The sequence below is a fragment of the Juglans microcarpa x Juglans regia genome, chromosome 2S, assembly GCF_004785595.1.
Source record: "Juglans microcarpa x Juglans regia isolate MS1-56 chromosome 2S, Jm3101_v1.0, whole genome shotgun sequence".
In the NCBI taxonomy this organism is placed as follows: domain Eukaryota; kingdom Viridiplantae; phylum Streptophyta; class Magnoliopsida; order Fagales; family Juglandaceae; genus Juglans; species Juglans microcarpa x Juglans regia.
This window is the reverse complement of record NC_054597.1, coordinates 8,678,854-8,704,836: the sequence shown is the minus strand read 5'-3', so window position 1 is coordinate 8,704,836 and position 25,983 is coordinate 8,678,854. Positions and strand designations below refer to the sequence as shown.

The window sequence follows — 25,983 nt, the reverse complement described above, 5'->3', positions numbered from 1 at the left end:
GTGGCTGCAACCTCCCCGGCCCCTTTGATTGAGAAGGGTTCTTGTGTGCAATTTTTTTTTTTTAGAAGGATTCTAGTGGGATTTTGTTAGTGGATCTAACAAAGTTGAGAATTTAAGGATGAAAAAATAAAAAAAATTTAAAAGTTAGTGAGTATTCTATCTAAAGGCCAAAATACAGAGACTATTTTAATACTTAAAGCCAAAATATATAAATTGCTTTCAAGCTATAACATCTCATTATCATTGCGATTATTTGATATATTACTTTTGCCATCTCTTTTGAGACACATTATCTATTCTCTTATGTTGGATTAAGATCTTTGTCAAGAATTCGAGGGCTTTTTGTTAGGAGAGAAATAGACACATAAAGTGAATAAAGATAAAAGTTAAAAGTTGAATATGAGGTTAGGACAAAATCTTCCTCAAAATTAGTTTCTAACGATTTTTTCTTATAAAAAAAACTCAATTTTTTTTTTTTTTTTTTTTTTTTTATAAATTTCTGAAAATTTTGGGGGGCCTTTGCTACACTTAGATCTGCTCCTGGAAGTAGGTATATAACATTTATTATTATGATCTATTTGGATTTTTCAAACAATATTAATTATTCCATAGATATTTTAATGCATATTTTATGTATTTATTTCTCTCACTTGAAGCCTTTTAAATCAAATAAAAACTTTTAAAAAATTTACTTGGAGATAAGAAATATTTATAGATGACATCATTGACATGTCTCAAAAGAAAAGGCAATTTGGGTTGGGCTTCGACTCTGATGAAGTCAGAAAGTCCAACTCTGAACTCTGACTCTAACAAAAGTGGAGGCGAAGTTTGGCTCCAACTCTGACTCCGATCGTCAAAGTTGGGTTTGAGATTTTAGGGGAGACGAGGCCAAGAGAAATGACACAGGGTGGGTATGAAAATTTCAAACTTTTAGTCCAGCGCCTTAAAGTTATAAAAAAAAATGTAAATGCCATGTAGGGTTGTTGTGCAGACTGTTGTTTAAAGTGAAGTGGGGGGTATCATTTTTCCTATTTATTACACCTATATTTTTTTGAGCATTTTCCATATGCTATATGTAGGGGTGACAATATTGGTTAACAATCGATACGCACAGGGTCAAGGACAACTCTTGTTCTTAGGCACTGACGGTTGGACAGACCTAGAAGGTGGGTGCGCCAGATAGAGGCCACGTTACATTTAATGAAGGACAAAGATAGATATGCCACAACATGAACCCTAGATTGTCAGCAGTTGTAACGATCAGGCATGGATGACCTGTCGCATGACAGAACGTTGAAAGAGGGCACGACCTGAGTACGAAGCGACATCACCACGATCTGCTTGCCAGGGGACCATCCTCACTAGGTATATATACCCTCCTCATAAGAGCAGAAAACTCTCTAAACGCTTGTATTTGAATACCCTTAAATTATAAACTGAGAACCTAAGCTAACTTAGATATCAGATGTGTTTCTCACCACCCCGAGCCTTTATTTCTTTATATTCGCAAGAACAAATTGACCCATCGCGGAGTTGGTTGGGTTGTGAAACACGATATCAACAATATATACTATTTTTCTTCCACCAAGCATTGAATAACGAATAATTAACAGAGTGAAATCATATTAAGACTAATGCTCGGAACAAATTTCAAATATATATATTTGCACAATCCTTTTGTAAAAAAGGGAATTTTATAAAAAGAAATTAAAATTTTCACATTTTTTTATAATAAAAAAGGGAATTCTATAAAATACCTCCACAAAATTTATACACTTAAAATTTATATAAATCATTACTCTCGTTAAATTGACAGTGCAAACACAAAGCAAAATAAGACTGACATGTAGTCTAAAATCGCGGAGCAATCCTAGTCGATATCGTTCAAGTCAACGGGAGCGACTAGGACTAGCCAACAACCCCACGAAATTTCTCCCTTGTGGACTGACTCGCTATTTACATACATGCATCTACTTTCTTCCGCGTGGATGTGCGGATGAGTTATGTTCCACACACCAACCCAATTAAAAGTACTCAAGATAAAAGAAAAAGAGAGTTTATTTTATCTCTCTAACTTGACACTTTCGTTTGACTATTAGTTAAATTTTTTTTTTTTTACTTAGTGGTTAAGAAAGTAATTTTAAATGTATTGATATATTTTTTTATTTTTTAAATATATTAAAAAAATATGAAAAGAAAAAAAAATTTTACGCTGGACGGTATGCCCAGTGGTCAAAATAGGGCGGCATAGTAGCCGCCCCCTAAAAGAAAATAACTAATTTTACTTACTATTTTTACATATTATATATCACACTTATTTTAATTTTTTTCATTTTTTTTATACCAAATATGTTACGTATGAATTACGAAATAATTCAATTAGTTTCACAAGAAAAAAAAAAATAAGAAATAATTTTGAAATATATAAAATATGTGGTATAAAATTATGAATAGCATCCGATCCTCAAAAAAAATTGATTGAAATAAAAGACGGGATTTATAAGTAGGAATAATTTTCTTAGGTCTAAGTTGTATAATTTAATGTGATCACACCATAATGACAATAAAATATATCATGCTGATCAGTCAAATTAAGGTATGAGTTCACAAATATCAATCATATATGGTAGCGGTCCATTTGATAAGACTGATAGCAATCATGGATGTTTAATATTGCCGTTAATGAACATTAATGGTCCTGCTACCGGTAATGATAAAACGAGCTGGATCGGTAAGAGTAAATTTTTTTTCTACATATTTTTAAAAAACACCAATTCACTAATAAAACACTTTCTTAACCATTAGGTTTTTTTTTTTTTTTTTTTTAAACATCAGTATCGGTCGATTTGGGGGTCCAATTCATCGGTCCCGCCCCCAGCATTTTCCATAAACTATATATTAATCCTAACGAATTCTTAGAATTCTCCGATCATCGCTTCAACCATCGACATGATCTCGATCGAGGTGGTAGCTATCAATTAAGCACCCCGAAAATTAACTAAAGTAATTACAATCATCGAAATTTTATATTTATTATTAAATGAAAGCTGAAGGTGGCTAGCGGCCGTAGCCGGAATCTGCTGGCCAGCCACAGCCACCGGCATCAATTTTTTTTTTTTTTTTTTTTTCTAAAAAAAGAATTAGAATTGTGTCTAGCTAAATGAATATTTTATTTATTTATAATAAAAAATCTGATACGATAATGATTTTTGGTTTATAAGTATAAAAGCTCCATTTATAAATTCGATCGGCATGCATTGTGATTTAAGATAAAGTCAATGGTACTCATGAAATTTGAAGAAAAACTCTAGATGCAGGCGCAGCTTGGACCTGTCCGCGGACAGCATCTGACGTGGAGGGAAACACACCGTTTTTGAATAAGTAAAATGGTACGTTTAGATGCTTCTGAGGTGTGCGTTCGGCTTCTTCAAAACTGTCTACCAAAATGGTGCGTTTTTCATTTGTTTTCTCTCAAATGATCGACGTTTCTCCCAGGTCTCTCTGTGCGATTTCATCACAGCATCCCAACCCATTTCTCTCCACCAGCTCGGCGTCTCTCCCAACCACATACTTAGTGCGACTTCGGCTCTAAAAGTACTTCAGCCCTCGCATCATCCCTTGACTGCGACTTCAGCCCTCGCATCATCCCCATCCCTTGCACCCGAACCCTAACCCTAGGTAACGACTCCAATCGAAGTCAATTATTATTTTTCAGTTATTTATATTTGTTTATTTTGGTAAATTTGTGGATTTTCAGCCTAATATTATGGATGAGTTCAAATTTTAGCATTGATTGTTATGAATCCGATTTTATGAGTTCAAATTTTTTGGATGAGTGTTATGAACCCAATTATATGAGTTCAATTTTTTTGGATGAGTAAATTTTGTGGATAATATTGATGGAGTAATTCGTGGAGGGAAATTGTCGTCTAGTCACTACAATTATTGCAGATGTTAGAAAAAAATTCTGTTGGTTGACCTCGGGCAGACTTCTTTTGGTATTGTTTGTTTATGGCAATTGATAACTAGTTTCTTCTCATGTTTATTAGATAACGTTATATGCCATGGTAACAAAAATGTGATAAAGGAAGGGCATAATGTTTCTTTTGTGTGCATTGCTTGTAAGGGGGGATGCAGTTAGTTAAAATTATTTTGGTATCCAGGACATAATGTATGTTTCTGTTTATTTTGGTAACTTTGTTGATTTTCAGGCAACTTTTTAATGAAGTCAATATTGTGGATGAGTTCAAATTTTGTACACTATTGTTATGAACTTGATTGTAATGGGTGATGTTGATGTATCTTTTGTGTGCATTGCTTATAAAGGGGAATGCAACAGTGAGTGTCTAGAAGGTCATAACAATGAGTTAAAATTATTTGGATGAGTAAATTGATATCAGTATTGTTGTCGGGCTTGATAATATTGATGAAGTAATTCATATAGTAAGAGAAGCTTTAAGTAATGGTTGAGCTTGACCTTATTTTTCTAACATTAAATCTCTTTATCTTGCCTGCTGAATTTAGCTCTATTTGTTCCCGTTGGTGTAGGGCTGAGCACCGCCTGTTTCGGAGTCGGAGGGCCCAACCTCCGACTCCGACTCCGACTTTGTCGGAGGTCGAATCCGACCTCCGACTCCGACTCCGACTTGTCGGAGCGGAGTCGGAGCGGAGTCGGATTTTTTGATTTTTTTTTAATCTTTTTTAACTTCATATTTGACCTACTTTTGAAAAAAAAAATTGTGAACTTTTAAATTTCAATTTTCTCAACATTACAATCTAAACTAATTAAACTTTTGATTATAACAAAAAATACAACTAAATGAAATAAGTAATATACTAACATGCATTCAAAAAGTAAAAAAAAAAAAAAATCCTATTTTTACATATACTCTCATCATCCATATCCTGATATCCACATCCAACTAAATACTAATCACTACAATAAACATTCACATATCACACCTACCATCCATCATCCATAAAAATTAAAAAGAAAGTTCTATTTTGACATGTACTCCCATCATGATATCATCCATATCCTGATATCCACATCATTCTAACAACAACAAAAATCCAAAATATTCTAAGAGCCAACCAAAATAAATGTTCCCAAGAACATTTAAATATTTAATTACAAACTTTCAAATGCACCAAAATAGAATAAATTACAAACTTTCAAATTACAATATTCTAAATGCCCAACAAATGAACCAAAATATATTAAATGTTAGAAACTTCCATATGTTCCAACTTCCAACTTTCAAGTTGTGCCTGAAAAGGAAAAAAAAAGAATATTAGTAAGGAAAACAACCCAACTTTAATATCATATGAAAAAAAAATTTAAACAAATATAAAAAACATTTATATTACATCTTATTAGGAAGATGCAAAATCTTATATAGTTGTAATATTCTCAAAAAACCTATTAGGAGGAATGGATCCATTTAGCTTTTTTGAACTAAGGTCTCGGAAACTTAAATAAATATGAACTTATAGTATAAACAAAGTAGAAGTAAATAGCAGAGTTATCTTTGAAAAGTAAACAGAATTCAGCATGAAGCATTTAGTATTTTGGATAGTAACTCAAACCTCAAATGCTCAATATGTCAAATTGTCAATCATCTTCACGAAGTAAGTTGGCCATACCAGTGATTAATTCTACATTAAGATGTTAAAGTATAGGAGGTTAGTATCAGAAAATGGCAAAATCAACATATATAACAACTTAAAAAAATCTCTAAATACATTACCTGAGTCTAACTTATAACTCTCCACATCATCAATGGCATCCGTATAATTTTGACTCAAGCATATAGGAGTTGACTTCAACCAGTTTTGTGTGCACACAAGAGCTTCGACAGTTCTAGGAGCCAAAGAACTCCTAAATGGATCCAGGACACGGCCTCCTGTGCTAAATGCCGACTCAGATGCAACGGTGGTGATCGGAATGGCCAAGATATCTCTTGCCATTAGAGCAAAAACTGGATATTTGCTTGAGTTGACTTTCCACCATACCAAAATTTCAAAATTTCCCATAGGAACCTCAACATCCTCCAACAAATACCGCTCTAGTTCAGACTTACAATCCATCAAGGATGCTGATTTTTGATCTTTATGGAATCCCAACAAAAAGTCCATGGGATCATCATCATTACAGGCACTACTACTACTACTCCCATTGATGCACTAGCCTCACCACTCCGACTCCGAGTTGACTTAGACCCAGTTACGCAACCACCACAAAATCCTACATATTGTTCATACAAATATTCCATATCCCTCTTAAGGAGTCCAACAAATTCCTCACCCCTCTCATCGCCCAATGTTTTGTTGAACCAATATGCTTGAGCAACCAATTTGTACCGTGGATCAAGAATGGCAGCAACAAACAACAATTGATTTATTTTTTCTAGATCACCCCAATATTTATTATACTTTGTCTTCATTCTCAAAGCCATTGAACTCAAGCGTCGATTACTATTGTTACAAAAAGTATTCAAGTTTTTATGAATATTAATGAGCTCTTGGACATACAAATTTGATGTGACATATAGTGTACCAGAAATACGCAGGGTGACATTATAAAATACATGAAGAAACTTTGAAAAGTTTCTTATGGTCTCCCAATCATCAGCCCCAGGAGCTCCTAGACCCTTTTTCCCATGCCCATCCTCAGACAAATAAACTCGTGAGTAAGGATCCTCATCAAGCAAAAGTTGGAAAGCTTTTTGATACTTCTCAGCCACGTCCAACATAAGAAAAGTCGAGTTCCATCTAGTAGGCACGTCAAGACACAAGAAACTAGAACATGACACTTTTGACCTATCAACACAAGACTTGAAAGTGACAAGTCTTTGGGGAGAAGACTTCACATACTTAATCAAATTTCTGACTCTTATGATCGAGTCATCAACATCTTTCAAACCTTCACTCACAACAAGGTTTAAGATGTGTGCTGTACACCTCATGTGAATAAACTCGTGAGCTGTAACACAATCCTCACTTCCTATTTCCCTTGTTCTCAACCAATCAATAGCAGAGTCGTTAGAGGTAGCATTGTCCACGGTAATTGTAAGGATTTTGTCAATGCCCCAATCAAGCATACACTCCTCCAACTCCCTCCCAATCGTTGCCCCCTTGTGGTCGCTAATCCGAACAAATGAAATGATTTGCTTCTGCAAATTCCAATCACTATCAATAAAGTGAGCGGTCACACACATGTAATTAATATTTTGGATAGAAGTCCAAGTGTCGGTGGTCAAGCACACTCTTTGTTTGGTGGTCATAAACATTTTCTTCAAGCTATCCTTCTCTTTCAAGAATAGCCTCATACAATCACGCATTACGGTAAATCGAGAAGGAATTGAAAACCTAGGATCAAGGGATTTAGTGTATTCCCGAAACCCTTGGCCCTCAACAACCCTAAAGGGTAACTCATCCACTATCACCATCCTAGCAAGAGCTGCCCGGATTTTTTTCTCATTGTACTTGGTCATTCCTAAGCTCTTCTCCCCTTGGCCTTCAATTCTTGCTTCTGGGACCAAGAATGTTTGAGTCTTGTCAAACTTACTCTTACGGTTTTTGGGGCAAAGTTGGATGTGTGTTTTCATTGCCGAAGTGCCTTGCCGTTTGGGATGGCATTTCCATTGCCTCCCACAATGGTTACAAGTAGCTATAGGCTCTTCGGGATCACAATCGGGCACTCTTGTGAAGTGGACCCATACCAAAGACCTGTTCTTAGGAACTCTACTACCAGGTGGAGGGCGAGGATTAGAACAGAAGGCACTAGGAGTGCCTACCGAAGATTCTATTGGTCCGCTAGACTCTTCAACTATGGGACATGGAGCATCAATAGACTGTTCTGGGATGCCAGGGGAAGATGCAGTTGTGGATGTAGGAGTGTTTGTGCCTTCTATATTCATGATTTAAGAACTAAAACACAACAAACAAAAAAAATCATACGATTAAGACAATCACTAAAACAGCCAAACACAGCCTTAAAAGCATAATACAAACTCATTAACTCAACTAGTGGATGTTTTACAATCACTAAAACATAAATATATTTGAGAAAATATATACTCATCTTAAACAGAAAAATAGAAAAAAAAAATCAGACCCAACATTCAACAATATAAACGAAAACACCACTAAAACAACATCAAAAATTACATATTTTTGGCCCTTTTGGGTAACAGATTCCCCAATCAACAATCAACAAAATAAACCCAAACTTGATGACTGATGAGTGTTGTGTTTGCATGAATGCCAAAAATTATGGAGATCATTTTGTTATGAATTAAACTATAATGCCAAATTTAGAAATAAACATAGAAAAAATCAATGATCAAAATAAACATAGAAAAATCAATGATCAATCTACCGAGAGCCGAGAGGAGCTGAGCGAGAGGGGGGCTGTGCAAGAGAGGGGCTTCGCAAGAGGGCTGCGCCGCCGCGAGGGAGGAGCTCCGCGAGAGGGCTGCGTGAGGGAGGGGCTCCGCGAGAGGGTTCTGGGTTGCGCCTACGCGAGGGAGGGGCTCCGCGAGGGAGGGGCTCCGCGAGAGGGCTGCGGATCCGCGAGGGAGGGGCTCCGCGAGAGGGCTGCGGCTGCGCGAGGGAGGGGCTCCGCGAGAGGGCTGCGCGGCAGGGCTAGACTCGAGAGATTGCTGTGTCGGTGCGAGAGAGTGCTGCGTGAGAGAGTTGTGTTAGTCTACGACTACAAGAGAGGGCTGCTGCTGCGCGAGAGGGAAGGGAGGGCTGCGGGACTGTGCTGCGGCGCTGCGCGAGAGAGGGACAGAGTCTCATCAGCGATTCAGCCGAAATGCATTAGCTATGCCTATTTAGCCCTAATTCACCGAATCACATGAAGATGAAATTGAAAAGGGGGGGAAGTATAAGTATAAATCTAAACGGCGCCGTATTATATATATTAGTAGTATAAAATCTATTTTATCTATTATATATATATATATATTAAGATTCATAAAAAAATATATGATATATATATTATTATATATGAATATTAAAAAAAAGGTACCGTATAAGAAATATTAGTAATTTAGTAATACACTAATATACTTGATATATTATATATATATGTATATAGATTAAATCTCTAACCTCTTAATTCTTATACTTGATATATATATTAATATATATAAATATTAGTAAGACACTAATAGTATTAGTATTAGTATTAATATTAGTTATACTAGTAGTGATATTAGTTATACTAATAGTTATATTAGTATTAGTTATTATTAATACTATATATTATACTAATAGTGATATTAATACTATATAATAGTATTAGTATTAATATTATACTAACTATATCACTAATAGTAATTAGTATTAGTATACTAATACTAGTATATTGCTATAGTTAATAGTACCCTATAGTAATATAACTATATTAGTATTACTTATAGTGATTTAAATTTTAGTATAACTATATTAGTATAAGTTATAATAATTTAGTATAGTTATAATACTATAAATTATAACTATAGTCTATATTAGTATTAGTATTAGTTATGATGATTAGCATAATTATATATTAGTGTTTGCTATAGTGATTTTAATTTAGTATAACTATATAATAGTATTAGTATAAATGTTATACTGACTATATCACTGATTGTATTAGTACACTAATATCTAATACTAGTATATCACTATAGTTAATAGTATCATATAGTAATATTGTAATATAATATTAGTAATTAATACTATAGTGATTTATATAGTAATTTATATATAGGCTTAAAGTGGTTTACTAATTTATATATAGTAATTAATACTATTAGTAATTTATATGAATAATACTTTAGTTATTATACATTAATATTATATGTTATTATAAATTTATAGATTAGTGTTTATACATTAGTATTACAATATTACATGTCGATGTTATTATGCATCTTAGATTCTTAGTGTTTATGGTATATTATATATACATTAGTATTATATGCTATTATATTTATACATTAGTAATTTAGTGTTGCATGGTAGTATTTAGTAATATTGTAAATTTGTAATAGTATGATATTTACATCTAGTTATATACTAAACTATTATTAGTCAATTTAGTCCATATATTATAGTATAAATATATTATTTAACTAGAATATTATTGAGTTTAATTAGCTATATAAGATATAGTTGTATAAAATTTAAATAATTAATATATAGAAAAACACATCTTCTTATAATATATATATAAAATCGGAGGCGGAGTCGGAGGGACAATCGGAGTCGGATCGGAGCCGGAGTCGGTTCATCCGAAAATCCGACTCCAACTCCGACTCCGACTTCTAGGAGGAAAAAACCTCCGACTCCGACTCCGACTTGTCGGAGTCGGAGCGGAGCCGGAGCGGAGCCGGAGTCGGAGTCAGATTTTCGGATTTTTGCTCAGCCCTACGTTGGTGTTCCCGTTGGTGCTCTTATTGTATCATTGACAATAACATAGAAAAATGGCAACTATGCTAGAGTTTTGTGTTGTTAACTAGAATTTGTATTTGAAGCAGAATCTTCATTTGTAGCTTACTATATATATATTGAAGTAGACTTGAAGCCCAAAACAGAATCTTCATTTGAAATGTCGATTGATTTTTTTTATTATTATATCACTTGTTATAAGAATGAGACTATATATATATATATATATATATATATTATATTCGTTCAAAAAACTAAAACTTTAGTGTATAATGTCATTATCATCAATTGCTTCATCACCAATTTCTAACATCAAACATACTTTCTGATTTGTGTATAATTAGGGAATACCATTGCAAATATTTCAAGTGGACAGTTAATAGTGATGTCAGAGAGAAAACCCTTGTAACTAAAGAAGCATAATTATTAAAGAAAGAAGAAGTGCTTAAAAGCATAGAAGGAGAGATTGGGAAGAGGGAGCTTGCACTCCACAATGATGAAGCCCAGCTTCGGAAGCAATTAGCTGATATGAGGCACGCACGCACACTACTTCGTTTGTATTAGTTGTTCGTCATATGTATTTCATTGTATTTGATGAGCAAATACATAGGGACTTTTGTAATGATGAAGAACTTGTGTTCTTAGCATTTGTAACTTGAGTAAAGCATCGCATATGTACTTAAGAAATGTACTTGAGACTTTATCTAGCTTTAGTGATCTTCAAACCCATCATTAGGAATTGTTGTATATTTGAGATTGTATTTAGCTTTGAAATGCCACTTCTACTTACGAAAGTTGCAATCTTTTCTGAAATGAATATGTCAAAAATCATGTTTACATGGATTGGATATGTTGATTCATGAATAAATAATTGATATGTTTAAAGTTTTTTTTCCCTTGACATGGCAAGCAGTATCAGTTGTGGATCCATTGCAGCATGGTGATATATAGATTCTTGATTGAAATTATACTAACCAGATTCAATCAAATTTACATAAAACTTGTACTTGAATACATAATTACAGTTGAAATACATATTTGTTCCATACATGAAGTTCCCCATAAAGTACAAGTTTTGAACATTTTAATACATAAACAACAACAATCTTTATACAAGTAAATCTTCCCATCACTAGTGCTATGCTTCCATGACATCCAAAGCAGGGTTTTTTTGTACCTGATACGAAAAAACACTTAAATTACATGTTTGCATAACAATAATGACAAAACACATTCATGAGTAAATTAGCAAAGTAATCACAACCAACACACAACTTAAAATCACCAACACATAACTCAAAATCACCAACACACAACAACTAAAATTACTATCAAAACACTTGAAACTACGCAAAAATCAACACACATCTTAAATCAACAAAACACATGATTTTTACAAATATCCACTGCTACACAACATCTCACCACCACCAACACAACTTCTTAAATTACCACCAATACACAACATCAAACCATCGTCAAGTAATGACATACTCCACTAGTGGCATTCAAACTACTTGCTGGTTGTGTTCCATCTGCTATCAAAGGTTGCGTTCCATCCATTTCCAGTTGCATTTATGCATGTAATAGTAGAGAAAGTAAGACATATAACAACATACAAATACGTTAAATAAAAAAATGTGGTAATTATACACTTTCTTGGGTTCCCATCACTGGGATTTGTACACTATCTTCTGCTACTGGTTGTTGTACATTTTCTTGGTTGGCCATCACGGAGGTTTGTACAGTTTCTTGTGTACCCATCATCGATTGGTTGATTTGGTTCCCACTGCTTTCTAATAGTTCAGTGTCTAATCTACGTCGCTGCTTACAATCCAAAAAATAAGCAAAAATAAATATATTATCAAGTATTATATAAGCAAAAATATAGTATATTTTTGGGTACTATATATCTTTTATCAGGTAACCACCAACATAACTTGCATTCCATGCGCTCACTGGTTTGCTTTTTCCTTTGTCATTGCGGTTTTTAGCAGCTTTAGTTTTTATTTTCTTCACCTTTTCCTCCATTATCGACATCCTCCTCTTAGACGGGGGTCTTCATTTACTTCTGACAACATGGAGACTCAGTACTTTTTTACAACTTCCTTCTGTGGTGGCATTAACAGTACTTAATCCAACATTTGAAACTACGCTGCTCAGATTCTAGGTGTGATATACCTCATTCATCGTATACAATTTCGAGACCATATCCTCAGTATACCCATCGTATGACGCTGCATTTGCTATTATTTCATAACAAATTTTCAATAGACGTTTATATCTAAATGTTTCAGGCCTCTGATCCTTCTCGTCATAAATGCTCGGAATAATAGTATACCTACATTTTATTTCTTTTCTCCACCGGTCCAATATGTACTTTTCAAGTAACCCACAGACTTTTCTAGCTGAAAATATGACGAGGATATGTCTACATAGTATCCCCCGCATCTCAAACAACCCGCATACACACTTTGCCTCCAACTCGGCCTCATTAAAGTAAACAGTATAAACAACCTCTTTGATGAAATCTTCAATTTTAATTTCATTATCGACATGGTAAGTTGTGATTACTCCATCCTGTTTCTGAAAATGGAAATGACAATAAATCATTCCCATTATTTCTTGTTGAACCTCCCTGAATTTGGCATTCGTGTACACCTCTTGAAACTTCTTCTCAAGTGTCAAGTGTGATATGCAAAGAATGATAAAGTTAAATGAATGGAAGTCAGCTTGGTTTTCATTCTCAATTTTTTTCTTCAATGCACTGCCGAACTGATCAACAAACTCTTTTAGGTTTGTCTTAGCATGCAAATAGCCGTCGAAGAAAGCGTTCATGCTCTCATTACGCTGAGTTGTACTCATTTCAACCCAAAACGAATTCACCAACCATTTTCTTGCAAGTTGTACATTGTAATAAGGACGTTCCAACCCAACTCAAACTTCTCGATAGTAAGGGAGTCATAAACACAAGATAACAACTTACTTTCCAGGCCACATTTGTATTGACAATCAGCACCAAGCTTCTCAGGGACCTTATGCAGTACGTGCCACAAGCAATATCTATGGCGCGTATTAAGGAACACAATGGCGATAACATTTTTCATTGCACGATCTTGATCTGTAATAATAGTAGTCGGCGCCTTTCCATCTATGCAATCAAGCCAAGTTTTAAATAACCATATAAACGATTCTGTATCCTCGCTTGAAATAAGCCCTGCACCCAAGAGGATTGACTGCCCATGGTGATTTACACCCACGAAAGGTGCAAATGACATTCCATATCTATTTGTTAGATACGTGGTATCAAATGTTACCACATCTCCAAAGTAGTTGTACGCCCCTCTACTACGGGCGTCCGCCCAAAACATATTCCTCATTCTATCATCATCATCCAAATCCATTATGCCGTAAAAACTATCATTCTTGTATTGCATCCTTCGAAAATAGTCAAGTACCACTTGTGCACCACCTTTCCCCAACCGTAGGTGACGTGCCTTATCAATGTAGTTACGACAATCTTTTTCCCCAAATGGTACGTTCTCAAACCCACCCGCATCAGTTATAAGAGCTTGGAAACTCTTATTCATCCATATGCCAGCCTCATCATTTGTATCCAAAGCCCTCTTAACGGACTCACTAACTTCTCTATTGCATCTAAAAAACTTGGATTTTCTTGGACTTAGCACATGATTGTGTGTGTTAAATATCGATATGACTCACAACTTCTCATTCTTTAACAACACATTCATCATTGCCTTGCAGTCTGTCTTGCTTGTTGGCCGAGGCTTAGAGACATTTGACGTCTGATTCTGTGCCTTGCCACCACGAGCACATCCCAAAGTGACATATTTGATAGTCTCATCCTTCTCTCTTTTACTCATCTGTGTCATTATCCCAAATCCACATTGTTTACCATACTGTTTATAGTAAGTAATCAACTCATTTTCTGATTCAAAGCACATCCTTGCCTTTGGCTGCTCAATGATATCACACCCTGATGTAGGCTTTGTGGATAGTGTCCCAGAACTACCAGCCTCATTAGTATCAATAGTATTACCCAAAGAGGTAGTAGATTGTGCTTCAATTTCTATCGAGTCTAGGGATGCATCACTAATTGTATCAACAGAGCAACTTTGTTGCGCCTTATTTTCCTGATATTTAAAAAAAAACAATTATAACGAATCAATATCTGTTGTGAAAAATGTGCATACACAGTACAATCATGTGGAAAATAAACCCATCACCTCACTGCCACATGGATGTGGGTTGGAATTTGTAAGATGAATAAATGCTGGTAAAGCGGAGCACGAGCTACTAGCTACACTAGAGCTAGCACTGGTAGTGGAATTAGGCATGGCAGCGAAACTAGGCATCCATGAATATTGCTGTAATTTACAAAAAAAAAAAAAAAAAAAGATTAAAAACTCGAAATCACACTAAGTACATGGAAACTCAAAATCATCACCTGATTGCTCTATGGAAATGGGTAAGTAGTTGGAGGAGGTCCCATCACTGGTATGACAGAACTATACAAGGCAGTGGAACTATTCAAGGCAACGGAACTTGACGTGGCAATAAAACTTAACGTGACAACGAAAGTAGAGTTCTATGGATGTTGCTGCAATTATATAAAAAAATAAATTAATACCCACATAAATAATTAAATGTTATTTAATGTTACCACATCTCGAAAGCATCACCTAGTTGCTCCATGTAAATGGGTAGGCAGTTGGAGGAGGTCCCATCATTACTATGGTGGAACTATACAAGGCAGCAGAACTACTCAAGGCAGCGGAACTACCCGATTGCTGCAATTTTTCAAAAAAATTTAAAAAATAAATAATTAGAACAAAAACTCAGGTTCATAAAATTGGTGTCCATATACTACTTTACCATTCTCATCATTTGGTTGTTCCATGGATATGGGTTGGCATTTGGAGGAGGCACAAAATATGGTACCCACGCATGAGGCATTGGACCGTAGTAACCATGCATGTAGTTTGAAAAATCTGGATAATGTGGTCTCAATATGTCCTAATACAACACACAATAATGTTAATCAACCTAAGTTGGCATTGAATACACATAAAATAAATATATGACGACTGTTAAAATAATATTACAATACCTAGGTTGATGGATTTGCGACAGGTGATGTTATGCGAGATGTGTCTTCTTTCTCTTTCTGCATTTAGAAAATTCAAAATATAATATTGAGATCTTCTATAATAACAAATCTAGAAAAGTGATAGCCAAAATGATAATGCAAACAAGTTGTTGGTTTATGGCTCTAAATTGGTTTATGACTTTATAAACAGTCTCGTTTTTATGACTCTAAATTGAGTTCTATGACCTTATAAATTGAGTTCTTGTGTTTTAAAATTTAATCTGGTCTCTAATCTTCAAACCCAATTGAAAACAAAAACCCATTTCTTCAAATCTTTAAAACAAAACCAATATCCTTAGCACAAAACCCAAAATCAAAGACAACACACAAAGTTTTATGGATTTGTTGCGGACAAACTTTCAGAGGCCAGCTTCATGTTTATTTCTCACTCTCTTCAAAATTCTCAACTCTTTTCTCCTTGATAACTCTCAGTTCAAATTAGTGCAGATTTTTCTTACAAGTTGCATGCCGCAAATACCAACAGCAACACCAAGTGCAGCATCTCTCTAACGGGGTAGCAGCCCATTTTTGCTTACAGGTTTTTCACAGAGAGAGATGCGACATTTTCAGAGTTTGTCCACAAATACCAACATCAACAGCAACACCACTGCATTTTCAAAGTTTTTCACATAAAACTAACCTCCTAATGCATCTCTCTCTTAGAGAGATAAATTCAAGCACAAATCAGATGAACAAAATTAAAATTTTTGATCTTGAATCTTACCTGGTTCGACATTGAGTGGTAGCAAACGTCGCAAGCGCACGAAAGGGTCTATTTTGACTGAAAAGCTGCAGCTAATAGAGTTCTCTTTCTTTTTCAAACTTTTTTTTTTTATATAGATGATGACGTGGCATTTTGCCACGTCAGAGGTGGGCACATACAGGCATAAATTTTGCCTGTATGTAGCAGCTCTGAGAATAATTCTAGGTGCAGTCCTGAAATAAGGCTTCCCACGCACGACTTAACAAAATGGGGAGTTTTAATCAATTAAAACGATTCCATTTCAATATCAAGCTCCAGGGATTGAGACTCGTCTCTCGCAAATGACCTGACCCTCTCTCCCCCCTCCCCCCAAATTTTCCCTTGCCCAGGCACTGCTCAAAGGTGGGCTCTCTCTCTCTCTCTCTCTCAAATTTGACGTCCCAACTTACCCAGACCAAAAGTCGTCAAACGCATATTTGGAAGATTGAAAGGCGAGTTTAATCGCCAAACCCAGACCAAAACTTTCCCAGACCAAAACTCTCTCTCTCTCAAATCTGATGTCTGCTAAACATACACCTCAAATCAGACTAGATGTAGTTTGCTAAATGTAGACTATCTGTAGTTAACTAAATGGGCTTTGGTCTATTTTAATTTTGGATTTCGATTTCGAGTTTTTTATCTTTGATTTTAATGGATTTTATCAATTTGACTTTAATTTCCCCATGTCCATTCTATTAATTCTTTGGTTGATTTTGGTGGTGTTTCTGGGTTTTAAATGGTTTAGGATCCTGATATAGGGTGTTTGTTCTTTTACAAGTTTTGATTCCAACAAGTATTGCTTCAAAGGAGAAACCCAAGTTTGGATTTTAAGAATTCTATGTTTATCTTGCTGAATACAAGTTTTTTACCATTAAGTTACGTAAATACCAGAAATTAGGAAAATTTGAGACCGTCCATCCAAGTGCTAAGAATCAATCTTTTTCGAACACCTAGGAGGATACGAAACACTGGCCATTCTCGGGCAGAATCGCTGGAGGGAGGGAAGGATGATCTAATAATTTGAGCTCTAAGGACCTTTTTGACATTTCACCTCAATTTAAAGAGTAAATTACCATCAAGCCCCATTCGTCCGCATGCTGACCCCTATTTGGGATTGTACCCAGCAGTTCTCTTTCGCTAGCTGCTCGTCCGCATGCAGACCCCTATTCTAAGATCGAATATTATTTATATTCCAACGATCTCTTTCGCTAGCTACTCAAACTTTATGCAGCTTCTTCGTCTTTTCTCTTGGCTTCATATATATAATTCCACATTATATTGTTGACCAGGCAAAACTTTAATTACTTTGATGTATCTACGTCATACATTCGTTGCTCAGCTGGACTGACTCTTCAATATCAGTACCCATCGACGTCCATATCGATCGAAACTCGCTTTGAATCCGGCGATGATTGATCATGATGCGTGTGATCCACGCACCACCACCTTAAATATTACTTCAATTATTATAAGATATTTCAGTATTTTTTTTTATTAAAGTAGACCCTTGACCAGGTTTCTTTATTCTAGAATCTAGAGAATGAGAAAGTGAAAGGCGGCTAGCTAGCTCTGGTATCCGACGACGTACTCAATTTCAAACAGTACTAGTTTTCAATGAATCCTAATTATTTCCTTACCCTATATGCATGGCTGGCCTATTAGTGGAAGTACTGTACAAAAAACTTGTTCGTCTGATCTTTTCGTGATTCTGTCCAGCTTAACTCAACCAAAGATGCAATATATATAGTGTGCCCAGACAATTATTTATCCGTTGATCATCAGTACCATTCCTAGCTCTACAAAAGTACTTCATTTATTTCTATCTATCTTTCTACGTACGTACAGATCATTGTCATTGTTGTAATGGAGCTTTGTTCAAAGTACCCTTCGTCTCCTATTTTCTGTGTTTGATTTTACAGCATTAAAATGCTGCAGGTAGCTAGGCATCGTATCAGAAAGAAAAACATACATGTTAAAGGAGTATTAATGATACATGTATAACCTTAATTTATTACAACTCTTTATACAACCAACCATGTTTATAATTAAAAGAAAGAGTCGTATGTCTATCTTTTCCATGAAAGTTTCAAAGTCTTCCGTTCAATTATATCTTTAGACAATAAGCTGATTAGAAGACATCAACACGGTTTTGAAACATTAATTCTTAATTTTCTACGACTTTTTGTTCTTTTTCTTTTCCATTACACAGAATCAAATTAATTTGATAAAGAGGGAAGAAATCTCTCATGAATTCTCCTTAGACATATCAACGACGCTGTGGAATACTTCTTTTTACGCCTTCTACTTTTCTTTATTATTCCAGATGATCATGATCATGTGATCTGGCCATTCAAAATTATAAACTCCAGAATTTTTAACCAAAACTTTCGATACAAAAATCTTATCAACATTAAAAAATCTCAATAATTATTAAGGCAAATATAAATAATTAAATCTAAACTTAAGTTTTTAGAACAAATGTTGATTTTATATAATATAAATAATTAAATATAAGCTTAAACTTTCAGGATAAGTGATGATTTTACATAGTGAGTACATGACATCATGTGAGCACATTTATTAAGGGAGAGTCTAACCCATAAGTGAATGGGAGTGTTAAAATATAATAAATAATAATTTTATTTGAAGACCTTTACACCATACATTATCCATATGTTATAATTTGATTTGGAAGATAAATATTAACAAACCTAAAATCTTCAATTTATATTAATGATTTACACGATCTTCTCATAATTAGCTTAAGCTTTTGAAACATGCTTACGATGATTTCACAATAATAATTTGTCTTGATTTCCATTAAAAAAGAGACTCAAAAGTACTATAACAACCTTTAAAAAAGAAAAACCATCTATAGAAAAATATGCCCAAACTAATTTATTCTCGATGCATGTGGACCTGAAAATCCGACAAACCCTCGTGAAATCGTGAAACATATGAGCGGCACAATAGCAATGATCAAGAAGTCAAGAGTCGAGAAAACAATAAAATTGGGTGGAAAAAGATGAACATCTTTGTTGATATATAGATATTTGGAGTCGTGGAAGTAAATTACCAGCTAATTACATTCAATATGCGACATGATATATAAGCTATTCATGTGTATTGTTACCAACTAATTCCAAAGTCGCATAAATTATTTTCTCTGGTCTACCCTGCGAAATTACGATGAATCTGTCGATCTAACTGCCATATTGGCCACAATTTGACCAGCTCTTAGATCATATATAATTACAAAAAAAATTGCTTATTTGGGATCAGTTAATTCCAGCGAAATGACTATTTGCAATTAAAATTAATTGCGAAGATTCTTTTAGTTACAATAAATTAGTCACAAAAATCTATTTTTCTTGTAGAGATATATAATATATATATATATAAATATATATATTATATGCATAGAAAATATCAGTCAAACGACAATCCTCTATCAGTATTAATGCAGGTTGCCCATTTCGGTTTACAAGTCCAAGACATTTTTGTGTTTTTTCTTTTCACTAAAATAAACATTTCAAGACATGGCCGCAGGCATTTTGCAATGCAGAAGATTTATGTTGAAGTTTCTAGGTTTGTATTTCTTCACCTATTTGCAGTACTACTCTCAAATTGCTGAGGCCAGAATTCGGCATTACAAATGGGACGTGAAATACGAGTACAAGTCCCCTGATTGCTACAAGAAGCTGGTTATCACTATCAATGGGAGAACTCCAGGACCCACAATCGTAGCGCAGCAAGACGATACGATTATTGTCGAGGTTAAGAACAGCCTGATTACAGAAAACCTTGCAATCCATTGGCATGGAATCCGACAGGTATGACTAGTTTACATATATAAATCATCTGTTTAATTTGTTTTGCTTTTTAAAAATGCATAGGCATCTGTTTAACTTGTTGCAGCGTGAAACACCCTGGAGTGATGGAACAGAGGGGGTGACTCAGTGCCCCATATTGCCTGGGGAGACTTTCAAATACCAGTTTAAGGTCGATAGGGTAAGTTCAGTGGCCAAAAAGCCCTTGCAATTGGCTCTAATATTTCCATTTTGTTTGTTCTTTTAAAGACTCAGTTTCTTGTCAAAAGAGAAGGAAACAAAAGCAGTAAGCATGGTTTCAGTTTCCTGTTCATAACCTAAGTTTTGCTCATCTGCATGCAGCCTGGGACTTATCTGTACCACGCGCACTATGGAATGCAAAGAACAGCAGGATTATACGGATTAATCCGTGTATCAGTTCCTGATGGAGACTCAGAACCCTTTGCATATGATTATGATCGAAGCATAATTCTGAATGATTGGTACCACAACAGCACTTACGAACAAGCCACTGGATTGTCTTCCACTAATTTTGTCTGGGTTGGGGAGCCTCAGGTATATATATTTCTGCTATATATATATATATACACATATATATTTAACAAATTATAGATCGAGTTAGCATTACTGTCATGTAATTGTTCTTGCTTTGTCTATTGGCTTTTGCTTTTTATCAATTTGCAGTCACTTCTGATTCAAGGAAAAGGAAAATTCAACTGCTCCAGTACTGTTGCCAGTAGTCCATCCTGGGTTTGTAATGAATCAAACCCAGAATGCTCTCCTTATTTAATAACAGTAATCCCGGGGAAAACATATCGACTAAGGATCGCTAGCTTAACTGCTCTATCCGCTCTTAGTTTTGAAATAGAGGTAACTTCCATGAGCATCATCAACTTCAAACAAATTAAAAAAAAAAATAATTATTACATCTTTTTTGTTTGACCACAAAATTAAGGATAATATTTAAAAGGTTTCAGAATCATAAAGACAAACTATTGAAGATAAAGACGAGCCAACAACAGATAAGGCTAACGTCAAGTAGGGACGTGGATAGTAACGAAATATTTAGAGTAATATTGATATATAAATCGATCCCTTTCCTAGACATTTTTTTTTATATAATTATATTTTAAATAGAGGGAAATTATGCATGTAAAAATAAAACATCATTAAGGTACAATTTAGATAGTGAGATAAGATAAGATGATTTTAGATGAAAGTTGAAAATTGAATAAAATATTGTTAGAATATTATTTTTTAATATTATTATTGTTTTGAGATTTGAAAAAATTGAATTGTTTATTATATTTTGTGTGAAAATTTGAAAAATTTATAATAATCATAAGATAAGATGAGATGAAACACTTTCATTATCTAAATTGTGCCTAAATTAATGTGCCTTTTTTCCTTTCAAGCAGGGCCATACTATGACCGTGGTTGAGGCAGATGGACACTATGTAGAGCCATTTGTAGTGAAAAACCTTTACATATACTCTGGAGAGACATACTCTGTCCTTATAAAAGCCGATCAAGCACCTTCAAGAAATTATTGGATGACAACAAATGTGGTTAGCCGCCTTCCTAAGACCTCCGCCGGCTTAGCCATTCTCAACTACTACCCGAACCATCCACGGCGATCCCCTCCGACGGTTCCGCCAACTGGCCCTATTTGGAATGATACCGATCCCCGGTTGGCTCAAAGTCAAGCCATCAAGTCTCACCATAGTTACATCCACAGCCCTCCCCAACATCAGATAGAGTCATGGTGTTTCTCAACACGCAAAACACCATAGATGGTTATCGTCGTTGGTCTGTAAATAATGTCTCTTTCAACCTCCCCCACACCCCTTACCTTGTTGCACTTAAGCTGAACTTGCACCATGTGTTCGAGCAGACTCGTCCTCCTACAGGGTACGACTTTAAGAACTACGACATTTACAGCAAGCAGAACAACTCAAACGCAACTTCTAGCAATGCCATCTACCGATTACAGTTCAATGCCACAGTAGATATTATACTGCAAAATGCAAACACGATGAATGATAACGATAGTGAGACTCATCCATGGCATCTCCACGGGCACGATTTTTGGGTGCTAGGCCATGGAAAAGGCAAGTTCGACATCTACAAGGACCCGAGACAGTATAATTTGGCGAACCCAATAATGAAGAACACAGTGCCTCTTCATCCATATGGTTGGACAGCGTTGAGGTTCAAGGCGGATAACCCTGGTGTTTGGGCTTTCCATTGCCATATAGAGTCTCACTTCTACATGGGCATGGGAGTTGTGTTTGAAGAAGGGATAGAGAGGGTGGGAAATTTGCCTTCATCGATTATGGGCTGCGGTGATACCAGAGGATTGGGCAGGCCCTAGATAATTAAAACTACTTTTTTTTTTTTTTTTGGGTAACGGTGACCAATTTTCCAGAATATTTTTATTTTTAATTTCTTTTTTTTGGAATAGAATATTAGCAAACTCAAGATCTACAGTTACAACAGTACTCTAGCTCGCATCTGTCTCTCTCTCATACATTGATTAAAATGTTTCGAGAATACTATGGTTGTCCACAATTCATAATCTTAGCGATTTTTAAAAAGCATCACACTACTTTATTTATTAACCTCACTTATAGCAGAGTAATTGCATAAACTCTACAAAAAATCAAGGAGTGAAAACAGTCAATTATTTGGTCTAGTAATTAAGAAAAACCACAGAAAAAAAAATGTTTTAATGCTGAAAATATAATACACGGCTTAAAACTAGCTGCGATACTTCCTTAAATTCTTTCTATAACATTGTCTATTTTTTATTTATAAAAAATAAGAGAAATTCTTATTGTAGTTGGGTGGGGAAATCTCTGCGTAGTTGGTGTTGTCCACGTAGACAAAAATGAAACGAACCGTTTAATAAACAAAACACCGCGTCCCGTTTCTAGTAGCTCAGACTTATCTTCCTCTTGTATCTTTCAACTTCTTCCCTAAGCATTTCTGGTCTATAGTTAAAACCTTGGAATCTTGAAACTGCATCTGACAATAAAAGATCCAGCTTTTCAAAGAAAGTATCCATGTGCCGGCACAAGTCATTTACTCTAATGCCATTCCGAATAACTTTGCTCTTGAGTAACATGGCCCAATGTCTTAGTTGTGCTAATAAAAGATTTGGCAAGTTCAGACACTCTAAGCCCATCCACCACTTGATGGAAGTCAAATAACAAATGAGCATGGTCAGAAACCAGTATCATTCCTTTGCAAGAAACCCCATTGGATTCTAGGCCATCGATTTCTTGAAGCAGTCCTGGTAGATGCACCACAACTCCATTCCCGATAACAGAGTATCATCATCAAGGATATCGGAAGGAACTAGGTGAAGGAAAAATTTCTTTCCCTCTGCATTGTAGATAGTATGTCATGCATTGGCTCCACCCTGACAAGGAGCAAAAATATCACAGATTCACATGTGATTATTCAATTGGATTTATATCTGAAGCTTGGAGGTGCTTTTGTTGTTTTCTTTTAAGAAAAAGAAAATCATAGAACAACAGAAAAGTGTACTATTGGTGAATGACTACTCAAACGAAGAGCAGAACCCATGAAGACGAAGATGAGACCCACGAAGAGTAGGACCCACGAAGATGAAGGCGAGACCCACAAAGAACAGAACACACGAAGATCACCAAAATGTTATGTTGAAGTTCATCTTCCCACATTGACAGACACCCTCCCTTCGAAGACGAAGAGTTCCTGCACTTGTTTTCGTCAGAACTTTTTTCCTTCCTAGCTTTTTACTTCTATTTTTGTCTGTTTTTTATCTTTTTATTAAGTGACAGACTAACGTGGCAGCGACTCCCAGGCTTTTGCATCTCCTGACTGTAAGTAGAAGAACTGAAAAAATAAATTGCACTATTTTTCTTGAGCTAGCTGGATTTTTTTTTTTTTTTTTTTCATTCGCTAACCCAGGATGTATCCTTAACATTGAACCAATGCCGCTCTTTGTGCTAGCGCTTTATGAAAATAAATAATAACTTACATTCAATAAATCTACATAATTAATATCATGATATACAATAAATATTATATTTTTGTTTATAATCAAAACAATAATTAACATATATATCGAAATCATATTAATTCATCGCTACAGAAATTGGTGTTAATCGACATTGAACGAACTGGTGCCAGGGCAGCTCAAGGGGTAGGCACCTAAGACACCACCCCCCCCCCCCCCCCCCCCCCCCCCCCCCCCCCCCCCCCCCCCCCCCCCCCCCCCGGCGCAACAAAGACACACTGAGTAGGCCTCCAGCCTATACGAGACCCTAAAAAAGAAATTATAGAAAAAATATTAGTTAGCATAAAAGAGATGAATTTTTTTGCCTAAAATAAAATCAATCTTAAATGGTAAAATTTGGTAAAAAAAAAAAAAAAAAAGTAAATATAACATTTTCACTCAAAAAGATCTTACTCAAAATCAAAATACAATAGTGAAAATAGAGTAGGAGTAGCAAAATGATGGTATATTAGTCTTAAAAATTTTCTAAAATATAATGTGTATTAAATTTGATATTGATGGCCTTATTTGTTTTCAAAATTAAGCATTAAAAGAAGTATTGTATATGGACAGTGGATAATAGGGGTGAAAATCGAAGGTATCGGTATGGTTTTGGTCCAAAACTGAAACCGCACCATTCCCTTAAAATGATGTAAATCTCGATCGAAACTAGCCAGTGAAGGGGGAGAAAACCGTCGATATCGGTCTCGGCGTAACTACGATCAGTTCGTCAGCTTCGACAACCCTGCTGCTATGTGTGAAGCCTCAATGTGTGTGTGTGAGAGAGAGAGAGAGAGACAAATAGAGGGGCAGCGTGATAAAAGAGGAAAAAGAAGGAGAAACAAGGAAGATGAAGGTGTTGAGAGTTTAAACCCTAGAGGAAAATGGCACCAAACCAAACGGCGTGGTATTCTTTATATTTTTTTTTTCAAATACTAAGTCTTAAAATGATGTCATTTCACTTACTTAAGTGAAATGACGTCGTTTCATATATGCATAATTTAAAAAAAATATTTTATCAGTGCGGTCGATTTAGCAATCCGGCCCAGGATCAAATTGGAATCGAATCGTTGAACATCAGTTTTTGCCAAATTCAACCGCTGGCCAATAGATTCTACGCTGGTTTTGGCTGGTTCTGAGCTCTAGCGACCGATCTGGGTTGGTCCCAGTCGATTCTCTGATTTCTTGTACAGCCCTAAGGGATAGTACTACTCAATTTACAGAAAAATTAGATTTTCTCAGAAAAATTAGATTTTCTTTGAAAAATTGTTATATTACTTATAGATATTATTAACCAAAACAATATTAATATTTGTTTTGCATATAAAAAATTTTTATTAAAATTTTGTTATTATTTTAAAATTAAAGCATCATGTACTTAAGCAACGCCTTAGACCACAAAATATTTTGAGCGGCCCTTGCTCATAGCACCATTAGTGCAGAATGATGTACAAATAGCATGCAGCTTATTGCATTAACAGTGCAAACTCAAACGAGATAAGACTACCATGCAGCCTAATATCGAAGGTCAATGCCTTCAAGTAAAAAAGATAGACTAGCCAACAATCCCATGAGATTTCCCCTCGGGGACTGACTATTTAGTGAATGTTTAAACAGTAAATTGAGACAAGATAAATTAAAATGAATTAAGATGAAAATATTATTTTTTAATATTATTATTGTTTCAAAATTTGAAAAAATTAAATTTTTTATTATATTTTATATAAAATTTTAAAAAAAATTATAATAATTA

At 35.1% G+C, this 25,983-nt stretch overlaps 3 protein-coding genes and 1 long non-coding RNA gene across 4 annotated transcripts; 1 reads left to right on the top strand and 3 right to left on the bottom strand.

The window, feature by feature from the left end:
* Window positions 1-12,609: 12,609 nt before the first annotated feature.
* Window positions 12,610-13,308, bottom strand: LOC121253330 (protein FAR-RED ELONGATED HYPOCOTYL 3-like). The gene has a single exon (XM_041153361.1). It carries the CDS (start codon window positions 13,306-13,308, stop codon window positions 12,610-12,612), a length of 699 nt encoding a protein of 232 aa, XP_041009295.1.
* A 17-nt stretch (window positions 13,309-13,325) lies between these two features.
* LOC121253329 (protein FAR1-RELATED SEQUENCE 5-like) lies at window positions 13,326-14,336 on the bottom strand. The gene is made up of 2 exons (XM_041153360.1): window positions 14,167-14,336; window positions 13,326-14,100 (listed from the first exon to the last, which is right to left on the bottom strand). Exons 1-2 carry the CDS (start codon window positions 14,334-14,336, stop codon window positions 13,326-13,328), a joined length of 945 nt encoding a protein of 314 aa, XP_041009294.1.
* Window positions 14,337-14,390: 54 nt separating this feature from the next.
* On the bottom strand, window positions 14,391-15,641 carry LOC121253237. The gene is made up of 5 exons (XR_005938379.1): window positions 15,575-15,641; window positions 15,406-15,480; window positions 15,147-15,254; window positions 14,691-14,831; window positions 14,391-14,597 (listed from the first exon to the last, which is right to left on the bottom strand). It is a non-coding gene; the product is annotated as an uncharacterized LOC121253237 (long non-coding RNA).
* A 4,137-nt stretch (window positions 15,642-19,778) lies between these two features.
* On the top strand, window positions 19,779-22,682 carry LOC121251387 (L-ascorbate oxidase-like). Its single transcript, XM_041150643.1, is given in 6 exon segments — window positions 19,779-20,188; window positions 20,274-20,366; window positions 20,528-20,740; window positions 20,870-21,055; window positions 21,604-21,931; window positions 21,934-22,682. Coding segments are annotated over 6 exon segments (1,740 nt in total). The 5' UTR covers window positions 19,779-19,894; the 3' UTR covers window positions 22,560-22,682.
* The last annotated feature ends 3,301 nt before the right edge of the window (window positions 22,683-25,983 follow it).